The 19,646-nt window shown below is 33.7% G+C and overlaps 2 protein-coding genes across 2 annotated transcripts in view; one reads left to right on the forward strand and one right to left on the reverse strand.

Moving 5' to 3' along the window:
- The window catches only part of LOC114327594 (SET domain-containing protein SmydA-8), a 132,734-nt gene that overhangs the window by 4,097 nt on the left and 108,991 nt on the right, over window positions 1-19,646 (forward strand). The gene's annotated exons all lie outside the window — the stretch shown is intronic.
- On the reverse strand, window positions 10,779-17,547 carry LOC126881776 (putative nuclease HARBI1). Its single transcript, XM_050646277.1, has 4 exons — window positions 17,125-17,547; window positions 16,676-16,962; window positions 16,420-16,617; window positions 10,779-11,271 (listed from the first exon to the last, which is right to left on the reverse strand). The coding sequence occupies exons 1-4, from the start codon at window positions 17,493-17,495 to the stop codon at window positions 10,886-10,888; spliced, it is 1,242 nt and encodes a 413-aa protein (XP_050502234.1). The 5' UTR covers window positions 17,496-17,547; the 3' UTR covers window positions 10,779-10,885.

A 19,646-nucleotide genomic window follows, 5' to 3' on the forward strand; every position in this document is an offset into this window, starting at 1 on the left:
ATACTTCGGACAGTTTATGAAAGAAGAACATTTATACTATTAACTTAATTAAAAAAAATGGTCAAAAAGTAATTTTAAACACTGTAAAATTATTTTGCAAAAATTTACCGTTTTTTGATCTTTATTTGTTTATAACTATGTATGTATATCATCAAAATCGGCTTTAGGAAACATATAGGTTATTATTATAGATGTCCATACTACTCCGACCTAGAGGGGGTTGTGTCACCAACAGGATATTTTTTTCCTTATTTCTCTGAACTTGGTTGCCATATTACTGAACAACTAGATCCAGATAAAGAGATAAAATGTAGAATCGAGATAGCCCGCACATTTTAAAAAATTCGGTCATTCTTCTGTAATGATAACTTCATGTACTTCATGTAACATGTAACTTCAGGTCACTGTAAAAGAAAAACTAGATTTGTTGTAAAAGATATATTTAAAATACCCTAAATAAGGGTAACATTAAAACAAAACGTTTTCGGATTAAGAAATCCATCATCAGTGTTTCTAAAAGGTCTAAAATTAAGTATAACCTAATTAATTAAAAAAAAGTTTAAAGTTGACAGAGGTTTAAAAAACAGGAGGTCATACTTACAGAGCATGCCTGAGCCACCAAAATGTTTTGGGTAAAAAAAATTAAATGAAAACAAATGTTGAATGAGTTGCATATGTAAGTTCATTTTAAATGAAGTAAAGAATCACAGACTTACTCACAATCATTTAATAATACTTCGACGACCGGTTTCGATCTCTACACTATTCAGATCATCTTCAGGTCGGCGTTACAAGTAGTTAAATGCTCCAATTAAAGAAAGCCAGAGTTAGAACATTGTCTAGTTGTATTATCAAAATGCAAATAGAAAGTCCAAAGATTTTGAAAAGTAAGCAACTGTTGACATTTCAGAACAACAAACTGATACATACGTATGCACACATATGAGAAACAGGTACTCATAAGCACCCATACGTACATAGATGCATGCGGTTTATGACTATTTGTTGAGTTAAATTAAATTTTAAAATTATTAAATCTGTTTTCTAAAAAACTAAAAAACTATATAATTTTGATCCACTTACATGCCGTTACAAGGGATGCTTTGTAAGTTCATCGATAACATGTTTAAACGTCCAAATTATGCTAATAGGATAGCTAGACCCAGTCCCTCGCCTTCACTTCTTCACTTCTTTGTTGAAAAATATCAGGGACTGGAGAGGAATAAAGAAAGCAGCATGTGAATCGCCAACGTCAAAGGGTCTTAATAGGGCACGTTAAGAAGAAGGAGAACTTTAATAACTTTCAGAACCATCAATAGAGCATCAGTAGACAACTAAAGAAACATCAGTTGTGGAATTTATATTGTAAGAATATTTATGTTGTGTTCAGATATACTTACCTATAGTTTTTTAAAGTTATACTTCTTTAGGCGCGATTAAGAGTAAATTTTTATTATTCTGGGCGCATGCGCACACATACAGTATGGAATTCGTTGCTAATCTTTCAAGTTATGTATGTATCAGCTCAAGTAAGGTATGACAAAAATATATTAGTGTTTTTAGTAAATATACAGCGTGTCTACTTAAGTTGGAAACATATGAGAAACTTTTTTATTATTAATTTTACGAAAAAAAGTTATTCTTTATAAAAAGTTCTGCATGTCCCAAAACCTAAGATTTAATCATCAGATATCAAATTTTCTCAATATTATACGAGGTATGTCAAAAACTATGAATTTCGGTCAAGGGTAAAGTACCTTTATTTCTCTCAATATCGAAAATTCTTATGATAAAAAGTTATTTGGAATTAAAAGCTAAGATAAAATATGCAATTACATGCCTCTAATTGAAAAAAATTTCTTTTTATTTCTCAAATTTATGGATACCCAACATCGTTTTTAATTATTACAAAATATGATAACCTTTTTATTATTCATTTTACGAAAAAAAAATTATTCTTCATAAAAAGCTCTGCATGGTCTAAAATCTAAGACACAACCATGATATATCAACTTTTATTAATTTTATACGAGGTGTGTCAAAAAATATGAAATTCGCTCAAGATTATAGTACCTTTATATTTCACAATATTTCAATTAGAAATTAGGATGTAATTGCATATTGAAACATACTTTTTAATTATAAACAACTTTTTTCAATAACCATTTTCAATATTGTGAAAAATAAAGGTACTTTACTCTTGAGTGAAATTCATATTTTTCACATACCTCGTATAAAATTAATAGAATGTGATATCTGATGGTTGCATCTTCGGTCTTAGGACATACAGAGCTTTTTATAAAGAATACCTGTTTTTTCGTAAAAGTAATAATAAAAGAGTTATCGTATGTGTAATAAATAAAAACGAAGTTAAGTATCAATAAATTTGAGAAAAATTTGGAAAATATTTTTTTTCAATTAGAAGCATGTAATTGCATATTTAATCTTAGTTTTCATTTCCAAACAACTTTTCATAATAAGAATTTTCGATATTGAGAGAAATAAAGGTACTTTACTCTTGAACAAAGTTCATATTTTTTGACATACCTCGTATAATATTGACAAAATTTGATATCTGAAGATTGAATCTTAGGTTTTAGAGCATGCAGAACTCTTTATAAAGAATAACTTTTTTTCGTAAAATGAATAACAAAAAAGTTTAACTTACATATCTTAAAGAAAATCGGTTTTATAAGTCTTTAACATTCTAATCTTTAAATTAACAATAACAAATAATACATTAACAAGTTTAAACGATAATAATTAACAAATATGTAAGAAAATATTAAATTTTCTCGTTTCTCGTTAACCTTGCAGCGAATACGATTTACCAGTGTTTGGTTGAGACGCTCATTTAATCCGTTTGAAAAAGGACAGTCAACAGCCGTAAAAATTAAAGTTATGCCACAGTTTCGTATGAAGGATTTGAACTCATTTGAATTAATCGCTGCATAACGATCAGCCAGGAGAACTTTCACCTTATTCTTCTCAAAAATAGGACGTAAGAACCTGATTAGATCTTTAGCTTGTTGGCCTTTAGAAGGGCATGTATAAGCAAACCTACTAAAATGATCTACCAAAAGATGAAGATAACGTTTAGGTGAATGGTTGCCAGCAAATCCACCAATAGTGTCAAGTGATATGATTTCATATGGTTCCTTGGCTGGCCCTAACTGTGATAAACGACCAATACCTCGGCTTTTTCTTGCAAATATCACATTGGTTACAAAATTCTGCTATAACTGCATCCATATGTTTAAAATAATAAAAAGGTCGTATCTTTGCTATCATATGACCAGTTCCAATGTGGCCATAGTGAGAATAATTTTTTAACCAACTGTAAACCAAAGTTCTTAGATATAAAGATGCGTTCTTTGTTTCTTAGTTTTTTATAAAAAGTTCGCCTTTTTAATTTAACTGTACGTTTGTCTAAAGATAGCTCAGTGTTATTATTTTGTTGATCTTCTATTAGGTCTTCGATGGTTATCAAATTAACCACTTGTAGTATATCATCAGTATTCTCAAAAGATTCCAAAACAGGGTTTCTCGAAAGAGCATCAGCTTCTTGGTTCGTTTTGCCTGGAGAATATGTAATGGTAAAATCATATTGAGACAAATAGTACACTAGGTCTCCAAGTTCTTCATCGGTTCGTGCTTTTATTTTAAGATTTTCTAATGGTTTATGATCTGTGATTACCTGAAACTTTAGGCCTATTAACCAATGCTGCCAATAACGTAGCGCTTCTCTTATTGCGAGACACTCCAAATAGACCGCTTTTTTCTTTGCTTGTGATGGCGTGAATTTCTTTGAAAAATATGCTACTGGTTGCAACTCACCATTTTCTTGTAACTGTTTCAAAACTGCACCAACTCCTAAAGCACTAGCATCTGTAAATAAAAAAGTTCTTTTCTCTGGGTCAAATATTGACAAGATGGGACTCTGGCAGAGATATTCTTTGATTCGAATAAATGTTGCCTCGCATTCATCTGTCCATTTAAACTCTGTTTTATTACGTAATAGAAGATTATGGATGGGCTCAAGAAACCTAGTATGATCTGGAGTGTATTTATGGTAAACATTTATTTTTCCTAGGAACTGACGAATATTTTCTTGTTTTGAGGTCTGGGAAAATGCTTAATAGATTTTAAGTTATCATGATGTGGTCTAACAGAATTATAAGAGAGAACATGGCCTAAATACTTCACAGAAAATTGAGCGAATTTACATTTTGATAGTTTCAGCAGGAACCCTTCTTGTCTAAGTGCATGAAGTAATTGTTCTCTGTGATGTATGTGTTCTTCGAAATCAGAAGAAAATATTAGAATATCATCAATATAATTTATGCAAAAGCCCTGAAGTCCGTAACGTCGAATAGTAGTGGCTAGTATTCGTTGAAAAATCGCTGGAGATATTTTTAAACCAAAAGGTAATTTCTTCCCTTGATAATGTCCGGACTGTGTAACAAATGCTGTCTTATAGCGATCTTTTTGCCTTACTGGTATTGTCCAAAAAGCTGAATTAATATCCAAAACTGTATACCATTTGCAGTTTTGAGCCTTTACTATAATGTCTTCGATTCGTGGGAATGGTTGTGATTCCGGTACCAAAATTTTATTCAGTTCACGAAAATGAACACAGAGTCTCGATCGTCTTCCTTCGTCTTTCTTATATGCCAAGGTCACTAGTGCACCAAAGGAGATTCAGACTCCTCTATCAGTCCTGCTTCAAGTAACTTGGTTATCTGACTTTCAATTTCACGTTCATCAGGAATGGAACATCTATAAGGCTTCTTTGAAATATATTTATTTTCTAAGAGTTTAATGTGAGCTTCCTGATTTTTTACTTCTCCTACATCGTACTTGTGTTTTGCAAATATCGATAAGTTTTCATCTAATATTTTAGAAATTTGTTTTACTTTAATGTTGTCTAGATTCTAGATGCTTTATTTTATATAAATAGTCGTAGTAGTTTTCTTCAAAATACCTTACCTGAACTTTAATGTTTTTCAAAGTCTCGGTTTTATTATCATAACTATATCTTAAATTTTCCTTTAATGTCTTTATATCTTCTATCTTGTTTTCATCTACTCTTTGGAGAATATTCAAGTTTTCGTCTTGCAGCAAACGAAATTGTTTAATAGCATCTAATCTTAGCAATACGTCATAAGAAAAATTATCATTTTTAATCACATAAGCATCTATTTCTTGTTCTATTTATTTTGTATCTGCAATAGTCAACTAGATGAAAACGTCCCGTGTACCCACGAGCTTCACAATATCTACATGGGAGTTTTTCTATCGATTTCTGATTTCTATTTTCATTCAAACGATCAGTCTTATTCGTAGCACTTAAAAACCTTCCTTCACTTTTTTTTTTAATCTAGGAAATATTTATGTGTATCTACGTAGCTGATTCATAAGCTGTTCAGTAGTATTAATGGTCTCTTTGTCCAAGCGATCTTGAATATTCAATGGCAGACCCACCACAATGTGATTTATGCGCGATTGATCTGACATAGATGGCTCAGTCTCTAACAACATCCTTTCTTTTTTTAGCACATAATCTAGAAAAGAACCGTTTATATACTTATAAGTATATGCTAGATATATTATACTGTTCGCCAACTTTTATCGCCTAAGTTTCTAAAAAAGAATTTTGCCATTCCGACCATGCTCCATGCATTGTTAATTTACATAAAGTTGAGGTGTACCATTCTATAGCATTATGTTCCAGAAATAGACGTAATATTTGTATTTTAGCTTCATCTGTTACTATTTCATGCCTTTCGCACTCATTTTCAAAATTACTCATCCACTGTCTAGCATTTTCTTTGCCTTGAAATTTATTTAAAACAAACTGGCTTTGAATTTGGGAGATATCCAGCCCCCTGTTTACTTTTGTCTCGAGTTTAGTGCTTAATTTATCAATTAGTCTAATTAAATCTACTTTAATTTTATCTGATTTTTCTAATGAAACCAGAGTATTTATCAGCGTGCTATTCTCTACTAATTCCTCTAAATAACAATTTTTAAAAACAAAATTACAATCTTCATCTAAATACAAAATAACAATCTCAGGATTTAATGTAATCGTGATGTTCCTATACTGACCTACTTTTGTCAAAGCTTTACTTGCCATTTTGACAGTACTACTTGTGTCAAATAAATCTTTATGATGTTTTAAATTTTGTAAATTTTTTGGAAACAAATAAGTGATATCATCTGATAATAATCTAATTGTTGTTAATTTAACTACCTCTAAGCTATTTTCTTCACCAAGTTCCAAATGGATTCGTACCTTCTTTGTTGACATCTTCCTGTTTTCAAGGTGACCAAAAACCGATTTATAATGTAGAAACTCTGCAAACTCGGGACATAGACTAAACACCGTTTTTTCTCCTTAAAAAACAAAATTTATTAGATTTGTATACAATTCTAAAAACATATTTACATACCTTAAAGAAAATCGGTTTTATAAGTCTTTAACATTATAATCTTTAAATTAACAATAACAAATAATACACTAAGGGCCGGTTGTTCGAACGCTAATCAACAATGATCACTATCAAATATTTAATTACTGTCACCAAAACTGTCAATGTCAACTTTTATTGGGTTGCTGAAAACATAAATGATTAAAATTATGAGGTTAGTTAATCAATTAACATAACAATTATTAACATAATTGATTAAGTAATTTCATATTATGTTTTCAGCAACCCAAACAAAGTTGACATTGACAGTAATTAAATATTTGATAATGATCATATATGAAATTACTTAATCAATTATTTTAATAATTGTTATGTTAAATGATTAACTAATCTCATAATTATAATTAATTATGTTTTCAGCAACCCAATAAAAGTTGACATTGACAGTTGGTGACAGTAATTAAATATTTGATAGTGATCATTGTTGATTAGCGTTCGAACAACCGGCCCTGAGGCCCTAAGGGCCGGTGGTTCGAACGCTAATCAACAATGATCACTATCAAATATTTAATTACTGTCACAACTGTCAATGTCAACTTTGGTTGGGTTGCTGAAAACATAATTGAATTATAATTATGAGATTAGTTAATCAATTAACATAACAATTATTAACATAATTTATTAACTAATTTCATAATTGTAATCAATAATTATGTTTTCAGCAATCCAATCAAAGTTGACATTGACAGTTGTGACAGTAATTAATGCCTGGTTGCACCAACATATCTTAAGCTCAGCTTAGCCCAGCTCAGCTTATATATAGGGCCGTCTTAAGTCTCACTTACACGTTGCACCATATTAACCGATTCTTATCAATTTACGATGCAATCCACATGGTAACCATATAACTTGTCAATTATTGAGTGAAGTTTTAGATTTCGTTCGGTGTCATTTTAAAATATTCAATTAATTATATTTTAAAAATGGACAAAAAGGCGAAGAGAATAAATTATACTCCTGACGAAAAAAATTTACTTACTCAGCTTGTACACGCAAACAAAGACGCCGTTGAAAATAAAACCACTAATGCTGTGAGCAATACGGAAAAGGATGAAGCTTGGAATCGTATCGCAATTCAGTTTAACGAGGTAAGTTTTATTATAATATATTATGATTTTTGGTATGTAATAAGTGTGTTTACTTAAGAAATGTTGATAACAAACAACTTAGTAGATAGTAATTCCTGTAAACTCATTTTGATATTATACCTAGCGGAATTGTATCGTAATGTATTTTTAGATGAATCATGTTCACCGAGATGAATCTTCCTTAAGAAAGCAGTGGTCTAATATTAAGCAGGACCTAAGAAAAAAGGCTGCAGAATCACGACGGCAACTATATAAGACGGGCGGAGGACCTCCAGAGACAAAATTTAAGGACGAAGCAATGATATTAGAAGTGGTAAATACCAAGACAATATCTGGTCTCGACAATATGAACGATTGCGACGCTTTGTCCCAACGTATGTACAGTTTATATGATAGAATAATATAATAAAAAATAATGTAATCTTCTTCTCAAAGTACCGTCTACTCAATGGAGGTTGGCTACTACAATTTCAAACTCTTCTCTGTCTTCAGTTGTTCTTATTAGATGTTCAAAATTTAGCCCTGTCCATTTTCGGATGTTTCTGAGCCACGATAGTCTTTCCCTTCCTAGTCCTTTCCTTCCCTCGATCTTTCCTTTCACTATAAGTTGAGCATATTGGTACATACTTAGTATGTCGCCTGGGTATGATGTTTTTTTAACTTTTACTGGGTTGAAAAGTTCTCGTGCCTTGCCTATTCTATGCAGCATTTCTTCGTTTGAGGTATGCGATGTCCATGAAATTTTGAGGATTCTCCGATAGACTCACATTTCAAAGACCACCAACTTATTTACGGTTGATGTTTTAAGGGTCCATGTCTCAACTGCATGGAGAAAAGTCGACCAGACGTAGCATTTGGACAAACGTAGTCGAATTTCGAGTTTTATTCGAGAATCACAAAGCAGTTTTTTGATTTTTTTCGTAAGATTTTCTGGCCTGTTCTATTCTCGATCTTATTTCTAGATCAGGATTTAGGCTGCTATCGATCCATCATCCCAAGTACTTAAATCTATTAGTCCTGTCGCCAGGGGGGGTGCAACGGCCTCCTTAATTCAGATGGACTGACCCAAGTTTTTTTTATGTATTTTGACCCGTAGAACACGAATTTTTTGGGTAACAGTCGATCCGGATGTCGATAAGATTGTTATAAACAAAGAACTTGAGGAATCACATAACAGCGATTTTTCGCAAAACAAAAAATTTTTTTGTATTTTTTGGGTGATTCTCAGCAAAAAATGGTCTTACAAGTTCTTTCATAGGATGCATAGTTTTCGAGATAAACGCGGGTAAACTTTCAAAAAATCGAAAAAGTGCAATTTTTGAACCCGCATAACTTTTGATTAAAAAATAAAATAGCAATTCTGCTTACTGCATTTGAAAGTTTAAGTCAAATTCTATCGGTTTTGATTATTTGCATTGCTAAAAATTAAGTTTTTATTTGTTAAACAAAGCTATAAACACATAGTGTTTCCCGTGCCCAATGCATGCGTTTTAATGTACGTAATCTACGTAGAAATTGTATGTATGCGCGCCTACTCGTTCGATTTCAAATAATAAATGCATTGAAAACATCATTCAATCACTATGTGTTTATAGCTTTGTTTAACAATAAAAAAATTAATTTTTAGCATTGAAAGTAATCAAAACCGATAGAATTTGACTTGAACTTTCAAATGCGGTAAGCAGAATTGCTATTTTATTTTTCAATCAAAAGTTATTAGGGTTCAAAAATTGCAACTTTTCGATTTTTTTAAAGTTCAACCGCGTTTATGTCGAAAACTATGCATCCTACGAAAGAACTTGTAAAAACATGTTTTGGTTAGAATGACCCAAACAATACAAAAAAATGTTTTGTTTTGCGAAAAATCGCTGTGATGTGATTCCTCAAGTTCTTTGTTTATAACATTTATTGTGCAAGGTTGAGATACGTTTTGGTTTTTTCGGATTGACATCACTTTGGTTTTTTTAATGTTTATTTTCATACCAAATTGCTCACAGATCGAGTTGGTCTTGTCGATGAGTCGTTGTAAACCCAAGTCGGAATCCGCAATCAACACAATATCATCGGTGTATCTGATGCTGTTGATATTTACGCCATTCACCTTGACTCCATCCTTGGAGTCTTCCAGTGCCTCTTTAAATAGAAACTCGGAGTAAAGATTAAACAGCAGAGGCGACAGAACTTATCCTTATTAAACTCCCCTCCTAATTTCTACTTCTGCGGATGTGGAACCTTCGATCCTAACTCTGGCGTTTTGGTTTTAAATACAAGTTTTTTAGTAAATTGATGTCTTTTCCATCTAAACCGACTTCTTGCAAACGTTCTAGTAGTAGGTCGTGTCTTACTGCATGACTCATAAGCCTTATCAGACGGAACTCATTGTAGTGTTGTCGGTTTGCCTTTTTTTTAATGTAATGTAATGGAGTAATATAGTATTTAGAAGTAATTATGAAATCATGTTAAAAATACATAGTATAATACAGTAATGTAAAAAAATTTCAGCTTCTACCAACACATATGAAGATGTAGCAGACAACAATGCAGAAGACCGTAATATTCAAGACAGATTGGCAAAACGGCAGTGGGCACAAAAGAGGAGGCCAGTCAAAAGGAATTCTGCTGTAGAAGACGCTAAACTAGAAGTGTTACAAATACAGGCTGAAATGCTGAGCCAAGAAATGTCAAATAAAAATAAACTATTTCAACTAGAATATGAACATAAAGAAAAAATGTTCAGGTTAGAAAGACAACTCATCAAAAAAGAATTAGGATTAGGAGTGTCTTAAGATTTTTTTATGTTCATTTTCTAATTTAAATTAGTATATTTTTTAAATGCCGTGTCATAACAAAAAAAAACTGTTTCTTGTACCTTTTTCTGGAAAAGATCACTGACTACCTTAGTCAACCAATCTACATTAAATTATGGGTTTTCTATACTTATTATAAATATGGTGATTATGGTGGTTGGTAACCTTTTCTTGCAAAACATTGCAACAAAAATTATTTGATTTATTATTTAAATGTATTTAATGAGTTTTCTTGTCATCAAATGATATCATCGTTTTTGTTTCTGAATTTGAATATTGTTGAATTATATTCTTAAGTAGTAACTCTCCTTGTTTGATTTAGTTAAATTTGTAGACTGTGTAGACAAAAAACAGATCAAGTATTCTAGAGGGTAGCAGAGACAGGTGAAAATAAAAAAATCATTAAATTTTATTACAAAATATATACATAAATTAAACTTAAAACTAGGATTCCCTACCATGTAGTAGTAACAATAAATTTAAGTCTTATCTATTTTTAGATTCTAGTAAAATAATTGTCTACAAGTTCCCTGCGAAAATCCCTAATAACATTATTAGGGGCTGGTGCTGCAGGTATATTCCCATTTTGTACTAAATCTTCAAACTCTTCTGCATTAACATTATCAAGAGGCGGTTCAGGCTCCCCATTTAATTGTGCAATATTATGCAATACTGCAGTTGCAACAATAATATTTAATGTTGTTTCAAGTTGTAAACGACAACCATATGCCAAAATAGGAAACCTCCTCTTCCAAATACCAAATGTGTTTTCCACCTTTACTCTGCTTTGAACTAGGCTGATGTTGTACTGCCTTTCGCCTTCGGTACTTGGATTTAGGAAAGGAGTCAATAGATAATTGTGCACCATATATCCACTATCTCCTAAAATAGAAAGCAACAGTCAATTTATCAACTTGTGGACTATATTATTTACAAGAACACATTAATAAAAGACTAAGTTTTCACTCTAATGGCATATAACATATCCCACCAGAATGAAAACAATGGGAAAACAATTGAAAATGGTTATTCATTTTTTACATTAATAAAAATTTTCACTTAGCTATAAAATTACAATTATGAGGCTACCCCCTCAGGCTTGTCTGGAAGCTATAGTCGGCAGCCCCGGCACCAGACTCGGGTGCGGAAGGCCAATAACCTACCCATCTTAAATTTTATATTATTACTGAAACTTTGGTAGAAACAAACCGGACGGATCAAATGTTGACGACTTTGGCATCACCGAAAACACGGACACGATTTGGTTGCTGGAATGTAAAAACACTGTATGAGATTTCTAAACTGGCTCAAGCAGTAAAAGAATTAAACAGATATAAATTAAGCTTTGTTGGTCTATCGGAAGTAAGATGGTTGGGCAATGGTGAACACCATACCCAAACAGGAGAACTTCTATTATATAGTGGTAAAGAAAATGGAAGTCACGAGAGCGGAGTGGGTCTTCTACTCAGTAAACAAGCCAAAAAAAGCCTTATCTCATGGAAACCCATTAATGACAGAATTATGACTGTCAGATTTTATACCAGATACCGTAAGATAACAGTTATTCAGTGCTATGCTCCTACGAACACATCTCTCCTCGAAGATAAAGACATTTTCTACGAACAACTAGAACAAACAACCCAACAAGTAAACAAAGGCGATATCCTAATAGTGATGGGCGATATGAACGCCAAAGTTGGAGAAGATAATATTAATTTAGAAACCGTAATGGGCAAACATGGCCTGGGAGTGATGAATGAAAATGGAGAGCGCTTTACAAATTTTTGCTCCAATCACCGTTTAGTTATTGGTGGAACCATCTTCCCACATAAAAATATTCACAAGGTAACATGGACTGCCCCTGGTCATACCAGAGAAAACCAAATAGATCACATCGCCATATCAAAAAGATGGAGATCATCTCTTCTTGATGTACGAAATAAAAGAGGAGCAGACATCGCAAGTGACCACCATCTGTTAATTGGTACCATTAAAATCAAGATGGCAAAAAACAAAAACAAAATCACAAGAAACACCAACAGACCCACATATAACCTGAACAAATTAAAAACTCTTCCAGGAAAACACATGTTTAGGGAGGAGCTTCAAGTAAAAACAAGAGAACGTGAAGTAAATAGCTGGGAAGATTTGGCAAATGTTCTGACAGAAATAGCTGAAGACAAACTGGGTAAAAAAGAGAAAGATAGAAAGGAATGGATATCAGATGAAACTTGGAATCTTATCGAGGAAAGAAAACAACGAAAAAAAGATATCTTGCAAGCAAGAACTGTAGAAGGAAGAACGAACCGACAACAAGAATATGAAACACTAAATAAAGCAGTTAAAAGGAATGCAAGAAGAGACAAAAGAAGGTGGGCTGAAGAACTGGCAAAACAAGCAGAAACAGCTGCACAACACAACAGGACTAGAGAGCTGTACCAAATTACCAGACGATTAACAAAAAATGGGCCCAACTGTTCGAACATTGTAAGATCCAAGACAGGTGAATTACTTACTACAACGGATGATCAAGTAGAGAGATGGAACGAGCACTTTCAGGAGATGCTACGCACGCCCAGGGATAACGCGGATGAAATTGTCGAAAACCCGCAGAATGTAGACTTGCATATATCTTGCGAGTCCCCTTCCAAAATGGAGATAATAACAGCTATCAAATCTCTGAGAAATAACAGGTCCCCGGGAATCGATAACATTGCTGCCGAACTACTTAAAACTGACCCGCATCTAACCGCTGAACTTTTGCTCCCCATAATCCGAGAGGTGTGGGAAACAAACCGCATTCCAGCGGGCTGGAAAAAAGGTAATATTATTAAGCTTCCAACTTATATCCAATCAACGCTGGAGTACCTCAGGGTAGTGTCCTTGGACCAGTTCTCTACCTACTCTACACAGCAGATCTTCCTACAAGCCAAAACATCATCACAGCCACATATGCAGATGACACAGCAATCATTGCAGCTCACTCAAACCCGTACATCGCCTCGCAACTGCTCCAGACAAATCTCGACAGTATAAATATCTGGTTACAAACATGGCGAATTAAAGTAAACGAAAGCAAGTCAGTACATATAACGTTCACTAATCGAAAAGATACGTGCCCAACCGTCTCAATAAATAATCAAGTACTACAACAAAAGGATGACGTAAAATACCTAGGTATGCACTTGGACCGCAGATTAACGTGGAAGAAACACATATTCACGAAAAGAAAACAGTTGGGTCTGAAACTCAATAAAATGTACTGGCTGATAGGAAAAAGGTCACAACTGAGTTTGTACAATAAAATTTTAGTATACAAGGCAGTGATTAAGCCAATATGGAGCTATGGTATCCAACTGTGGGGATCTGCGTCGAGATCCAATATCGACATCCTGGAGAGATTCCAATCGAAAACCTTGCGCATTATCACAAATGCACCGTGGTACATGCCCAATGAACACATCAATCGTGATCTCCAAATGAAGACTGTCAAAGAAGAAATTGCCAGTTACGCCCAAAAATACGACATCCGACTACAAAACCACCCCAACAGGCTAGCGAAGAACCTAATGAGACCCCAGGCAAACAGAAGGCTAAAGCGCCACACTCCAAGCGATCTACGAACAAGATTTTAAATTTTAAATTTTCAAAAATATTTTATTTATTATAGAGTTTTATTTATAGGGTTTTATTTATTAGTCACAAATAATTTTGTTAAGTACTAAAATTATGATTTTATAGGTTATTGTCACTGGACAGTCTCCTGCAAGTCTCTTTTAATTGTTAAACAATTTACTTATTGTAATCATTATTACAGATTGTAAATAAATGGGATGTTAAAAAAAAAAAAAAAAAAAATTAAGCTTCCAAAAAAGGGCAACCTCACACTGCGCAAAAATTGGAGAGGAATAACCTTGCTTACCGTCATAAATAAAATTTTTACGATCATCATACATAAAAGATTAACAAACAAGGTTGAATTTCGAGCGAATCAAGCAGGTTTTAGACCAGAATCTTCCTGCATAGATCACATTAATACAGTGAGGGTAATAATGGAACAATCGGTTGAATGGAACACACCTCTATACATGGTCTTTGTCGATTTCGAACGTGCCTTTGACAGCCTGTCTCATGCTGCTATATGGAAAATTTTAGAGCTAAGAAACATTCCCTATAAAATAATTTCCATTATAAAGTCACTGTACACTGAGGCGACGTGCAGCGTGACACACAATGGGGTCAACAGTAACGAATTTGACGTACTTACTGGAGTCAGACAGGGATGTGTGCTTTCTCCGTTTCTGTTTAACATAGCTCTGGACTATGTTCTCTCCAAACTAGACTTCGACACAAAAGGGATACAATGGACGTTAACCACACGCCTAAGTGATCTGGAATACGCCGACGATATCTGCCTGTTAGGACAAAGGTTCCAGGATGTGGCCGACCAATTGGAAACACTATCCACTGAGGCCAATAAAATAGGTTTAAAAATCAATATTGGTAAAACCAAGTCGATGAGAATAAATGCAAGGAACAACACGCTATTTAATATCGACAACAAGCAGATTGAAAATGTGGAGAACTTCACGTACCTTGGAAGTGTCATAACAGAGAGCGGAGGTACAGAAGACGATATTCGTATGAGGATACGAAAAGCTCAACAAGCTTTCAGCATGCTTAACCCTGTTTGGAGGTCTGGAGAATATACTACAAGGACAAAGATCCGAATATTCCAGTCAAATGTTATGTCTGTTCTACTCTATGGATGTGAAACCTGGAAAGTGACAAAATACCTTACAGACAAATTGCAGGTCTTTGTTAACAAATGTCTACGAAGAATTGTTCGTATTTTCTGGCCAAACACCATCATAAACGAAGATCTGCTACACCTGACCCAACAAAAGAGGGTAGAAAATGAAATAAAATACAGAAAGTGGGGGTGGATAGGTCACACACTCCGAAAAGATAGTTCCAGTATTGCAAAAAATGCCCTAGAGTGGAATCCCCAAGGAAAGAGAAAAAGAGGTCGCCCAGCACAAACTTGGAGAAGATCCATCATGGACGAGATAAGAAGTCAAGGAAAGTTTTGGAATGAGGTGAAGGCCCTAGCGCAAAATAGAACCCGATGGCGCGTTTTCACTGAAGCTCTATGCTCCACTTAGGAGTTCAAGAACATTATATATTATATATATAAAATTACAATAGAACGAGTTCAGAATTATAACTATTTAGGGATACTTTAACGAAACAAACGATTATAACAAAGACATCAGAATTATGTAGAATATAAAAGGCTAGAAGTGCATTCAATATTATGAAACAAACTTTATGTATTAGAGACCTCAGCCTAAATCTTAGGAAACCAGTACTTAAATGTTATGTATTTTCTGTCCTTTCTGTTCTTTTGTATGGTGTGGAGACATGGACTCTTTAAAGAATGTCTCAATAGATTGGAAGCATTTGAAATGTAGAGACATATTGAAGAATGCTGAAAATCTCCTGGGAAGACAGAGTAACCAATAAAGAAGTACTAAGAAGAATAGAGAACAGCAGGGAGATACTGGATTTCATCAAAATAAGGAAACTGCAATACTTGGGTCATATAACACGTGGTGACAGATATAAACTCCTAAAATTGATAATGCAGGGATAGATTCAAGGAAGGTGTAGCACAGGTAGAAGAAAAATATCCTGGCTGAGAAATCTCAGAGAATGGTTTGGATGCAGCTCAATTGAACTCTTTCAAAAGTAGTATCAAACGTTAGAATAGCAATGATGATTGCCAATCTTCGTCACAGAGATGGCACGTAAAGAAGAAAAATATAAGCCATATTTATTTTTTTAGAAACAGAGTTCCTATCCTACTTTACATAAAAGTGGGATTTGTTGGATAGACCTCAGTAAAAAGCCTGATGGTAAGATGCTGTGAACATATTTTGGCCCATAATATTTTTTGTGTGTTTATGTTTGTACGATTTTGTACGATTTAAAATGTATCAAAATAAATTAGATTAAAAGTATAGGGACCTAACAAGATGCCGTTGCCAAATTCTCCTTCTTCAAATCTCTGTTTCACTCTGCTATTATTGAAAATCGTAGAATCATGGGCAGAACCTGGCCATCTCGCTACTATATCTTGAAATAAAAAATTTGCACTGACTACTGCTTGAACATTTATAGAAAAATATGATTTCCTATTTCTATAGATTTCGCCATCTTCTCCACCTACAAAAACATCTTTTGAAATTTATGTATGTATGTAGATGAATTTATGAATATTTACCTGGATGATTTATTTTCACATGACAACCATCAATCGCCCCAATGACTCTAGGAAATCGTGCAATTTCATAAAATTCCTGTTGTCTTTGATTTATGGTTGGTTCGGTTTGTGGCATTTTAATATAATTAGGCCGTAAAGATGCCAAACATCCTGTAACTTTCTTCACAATCCTAGACATAGTCGATTTGTCAGCTTCTATAAAATCGCCTATTGTGACCAAATGTGATCCTGTGGCATACATCCTCAAAGTTACCAAGAGTTGATTGATTGGACTTAGGGAATTATTCCTGTAATTAGTAAATATAAGTACACTAACAGTGTTCTAAATAGTGGTGAAAGTTTATAAATCAAAGCAAACTCACTTTTGAACTTCTACTTGATATCATTGTTTGTTTTTATTTTATTAATTTTTATTATTTATTTATAATAAATAAAGCTATTCTACTTACAAATTATGCATATATTCTAATTCTGGTTCCACTATTTCCAAAATATGCAGGACACATTCTTTTGTTAGTCGAAATCGTACAAAAAATTCGGCATCCCCGTATTTATCAAAGGGATTTTTACGAACAAATACCTTGCGAGGGATAAGCGCAAATAGTGGCACGTACTGTTCTTCGTCTACAATGTCGATATGTTCTATCAAATCCACAAAATTAATATCCATTTTTAATATAAATCTGTATCTGTATTTCACAACACAACATTCAACCATACACACAATTGTCAATTTTTTGAGGCTAGTTTGTATGTCAAACTCATACGGCAACTTAAGCTGAGAATAACGAGGACTCATGGTGCAACGCGTATATTTCATAAGCTGAGCTTAAGTTACGTCTTAGGCTTAAGATATGTTGGTGCAACCGGGCATAAATATTTGATAATGATCATTTCTGATTAGCGTTCGAACAACCGGCCCTTACAAGTTTAAACGATAATAATTAACAAATACCGTAAAGCGGGGTTACTTTGCACCATTTATTATTATTTTTTTTCTTAGAGTGGATATAAAGTTACTTGAAAGAAGATCTGAACTTTTTATTATATACATCTATTGAACAGGTCGTAATATAGCTTTTATTTTAGCTATTTTTTAGGTATATTGCATAATTAAAAGAAAAACCTAGTTTTATTAGTGGTGCAAAGTATACCCTAGAAGAGTCATACTTTGCACCATTCGATATTTTAATAATATTTGGCTACAAGATGCTTGCTGGTGCATAGTAATCCTACAGGGTTTTAAACTTTGCACCAATTAAATGCAAAAAAATGTTTATTGGCCAATTTTTTGAATTTAGACCTACCTACATTTATAAAAGAAACATAAAAGGAAAAAACATTGCTAAATTTTAAATAAATAAACTTTATTATAACGACAATAGTGAAAATACAAAGTTTGAAACTAATCCCACCACAATTTGTCGTATTCTGGAACAATCTAGAATCCTCGTCTAGAAATTTTTTTGGGAGGTTTTATGGCACCAATGACATTGTCCCACGAATACCATATTTCGTCGCACCTTTCTGGCCATTTCCAAGACTTTAACGATTTAACTATGGCATTGATCATCGCTCCATCATTTTCTATTGCTGTTATTACGCCGGGGTAAACATGATCTTCATAGAAAAATAAAACGTACTCACCAATATTTTTTTAACAACATCTAATTCAGAGTTTTCAACTTTTTCAGCAATATTTCTTCCAAGAGAACCAGAGGCGAGTTTTTCATTAAATTCGCTTTCTTCTTCCATCTCTTGCACCTCATTTATTTCATCGTCTGATGAATCCCTGCCTAGTGGAAAGTGGTCGTCCAAAACATTGTCCTCCTCTGAATCATCTACGATTTCTGGCTCAACAGCTTTATGAGGTGTGGAAGTAGATGCTTTAGTTAGATCTTTTAAAGTAATTTCAGAATGGGCAATACTTTGTCCTGCCGGAACAGTTATTTTGTTTTTCTTCCCACGTGTCTTAAACTTTGTGGCTTCCTTTCTTTTATCTTCTAAATACTGAATGAAAGTATTTTCGATATCCGACGAACTTGCGATTTATTATTTGTTGAATCACTATCAGTTATCACATTAGATCGCTTAGTTGTTTTTAACCGCTCCAAGAGAGGTGTTACATCACAAGGAACGATACCACATTTCTTAAATCCGGACTTTAATATCTGATCGCCATTCTTTTGTATTTTTTCGATTAATGACCGTAAAAGCGTTGGAAAATGCTGCTTCTCAAGTACATTTGATCTACTGCCTAGATGAGTTTCCTTATATTGAGATAAAATTTCCCTTCAGGCCTTTTTCATTGGAGCAAAGAATGCAACATCTAACGGTTGTGTAACGGGGGTGCTATTCGGAGGCAAACATACAAAATGAATGTCGTGTTTTCGACACAAATCCAGGACTTCAACATTAATATGAGAAGACAAATTGTCTCCTAAAACGACCTTCTTTCCCTGAATTTTTTTAAGCCTGGGCAATAGAATAGTGTTAAGCCAATTTGCAAATGTCTGTGATTCGAACCAACCAGAGGCAGTATTTGCATAACGTGTACCAGGGGGGCCATTTTCAGTCCAGGTGTCCCACAAATGCTTGGATTTGTACACCACATAAGGAGGTAGTAGCTCACCAGCTGCATTTCCACACATCATAAGAGAAATGCTACTTTTTGAAGAGTTACAAATTCGTTCAGGATATTTAACCCCACGTTTAGTTAATACCTTGTTTTTTCCGGGATCATCTGTTAAGTTAGTCTCATCATAATTAAAAATAGCATGTGGCTCAACACCAGTTATAGTTTGTCTTAAATTTTCAATGTATTCAGTCATTTGATCTGCATTGAGCGCTGCTCTGCTTCGTTTAATGTTTGAGGCTATCCTTGCAGTAAGGTCCTTATGACAACTTAAAAATGATTTGACCCAATCGATACCTGGAGTATTATCCTTAAAGCCAGTAATATTTTTTCCTT

Source organism: Diabrotica virgifera, chromosome 1 (assembly GCF_917563875.1).
Source record: "Diabrotica virgifera virgifera chromosome 1, PGI_DIABVI_V3a".
In the NCBI taxonomy this organism is placed as follows: Eukaryota; Metazoa; Arthropoda; class Insecta; order Coleoptera; family Chrysomelidae; genus Diabrotica; species Diabrotica virgifera.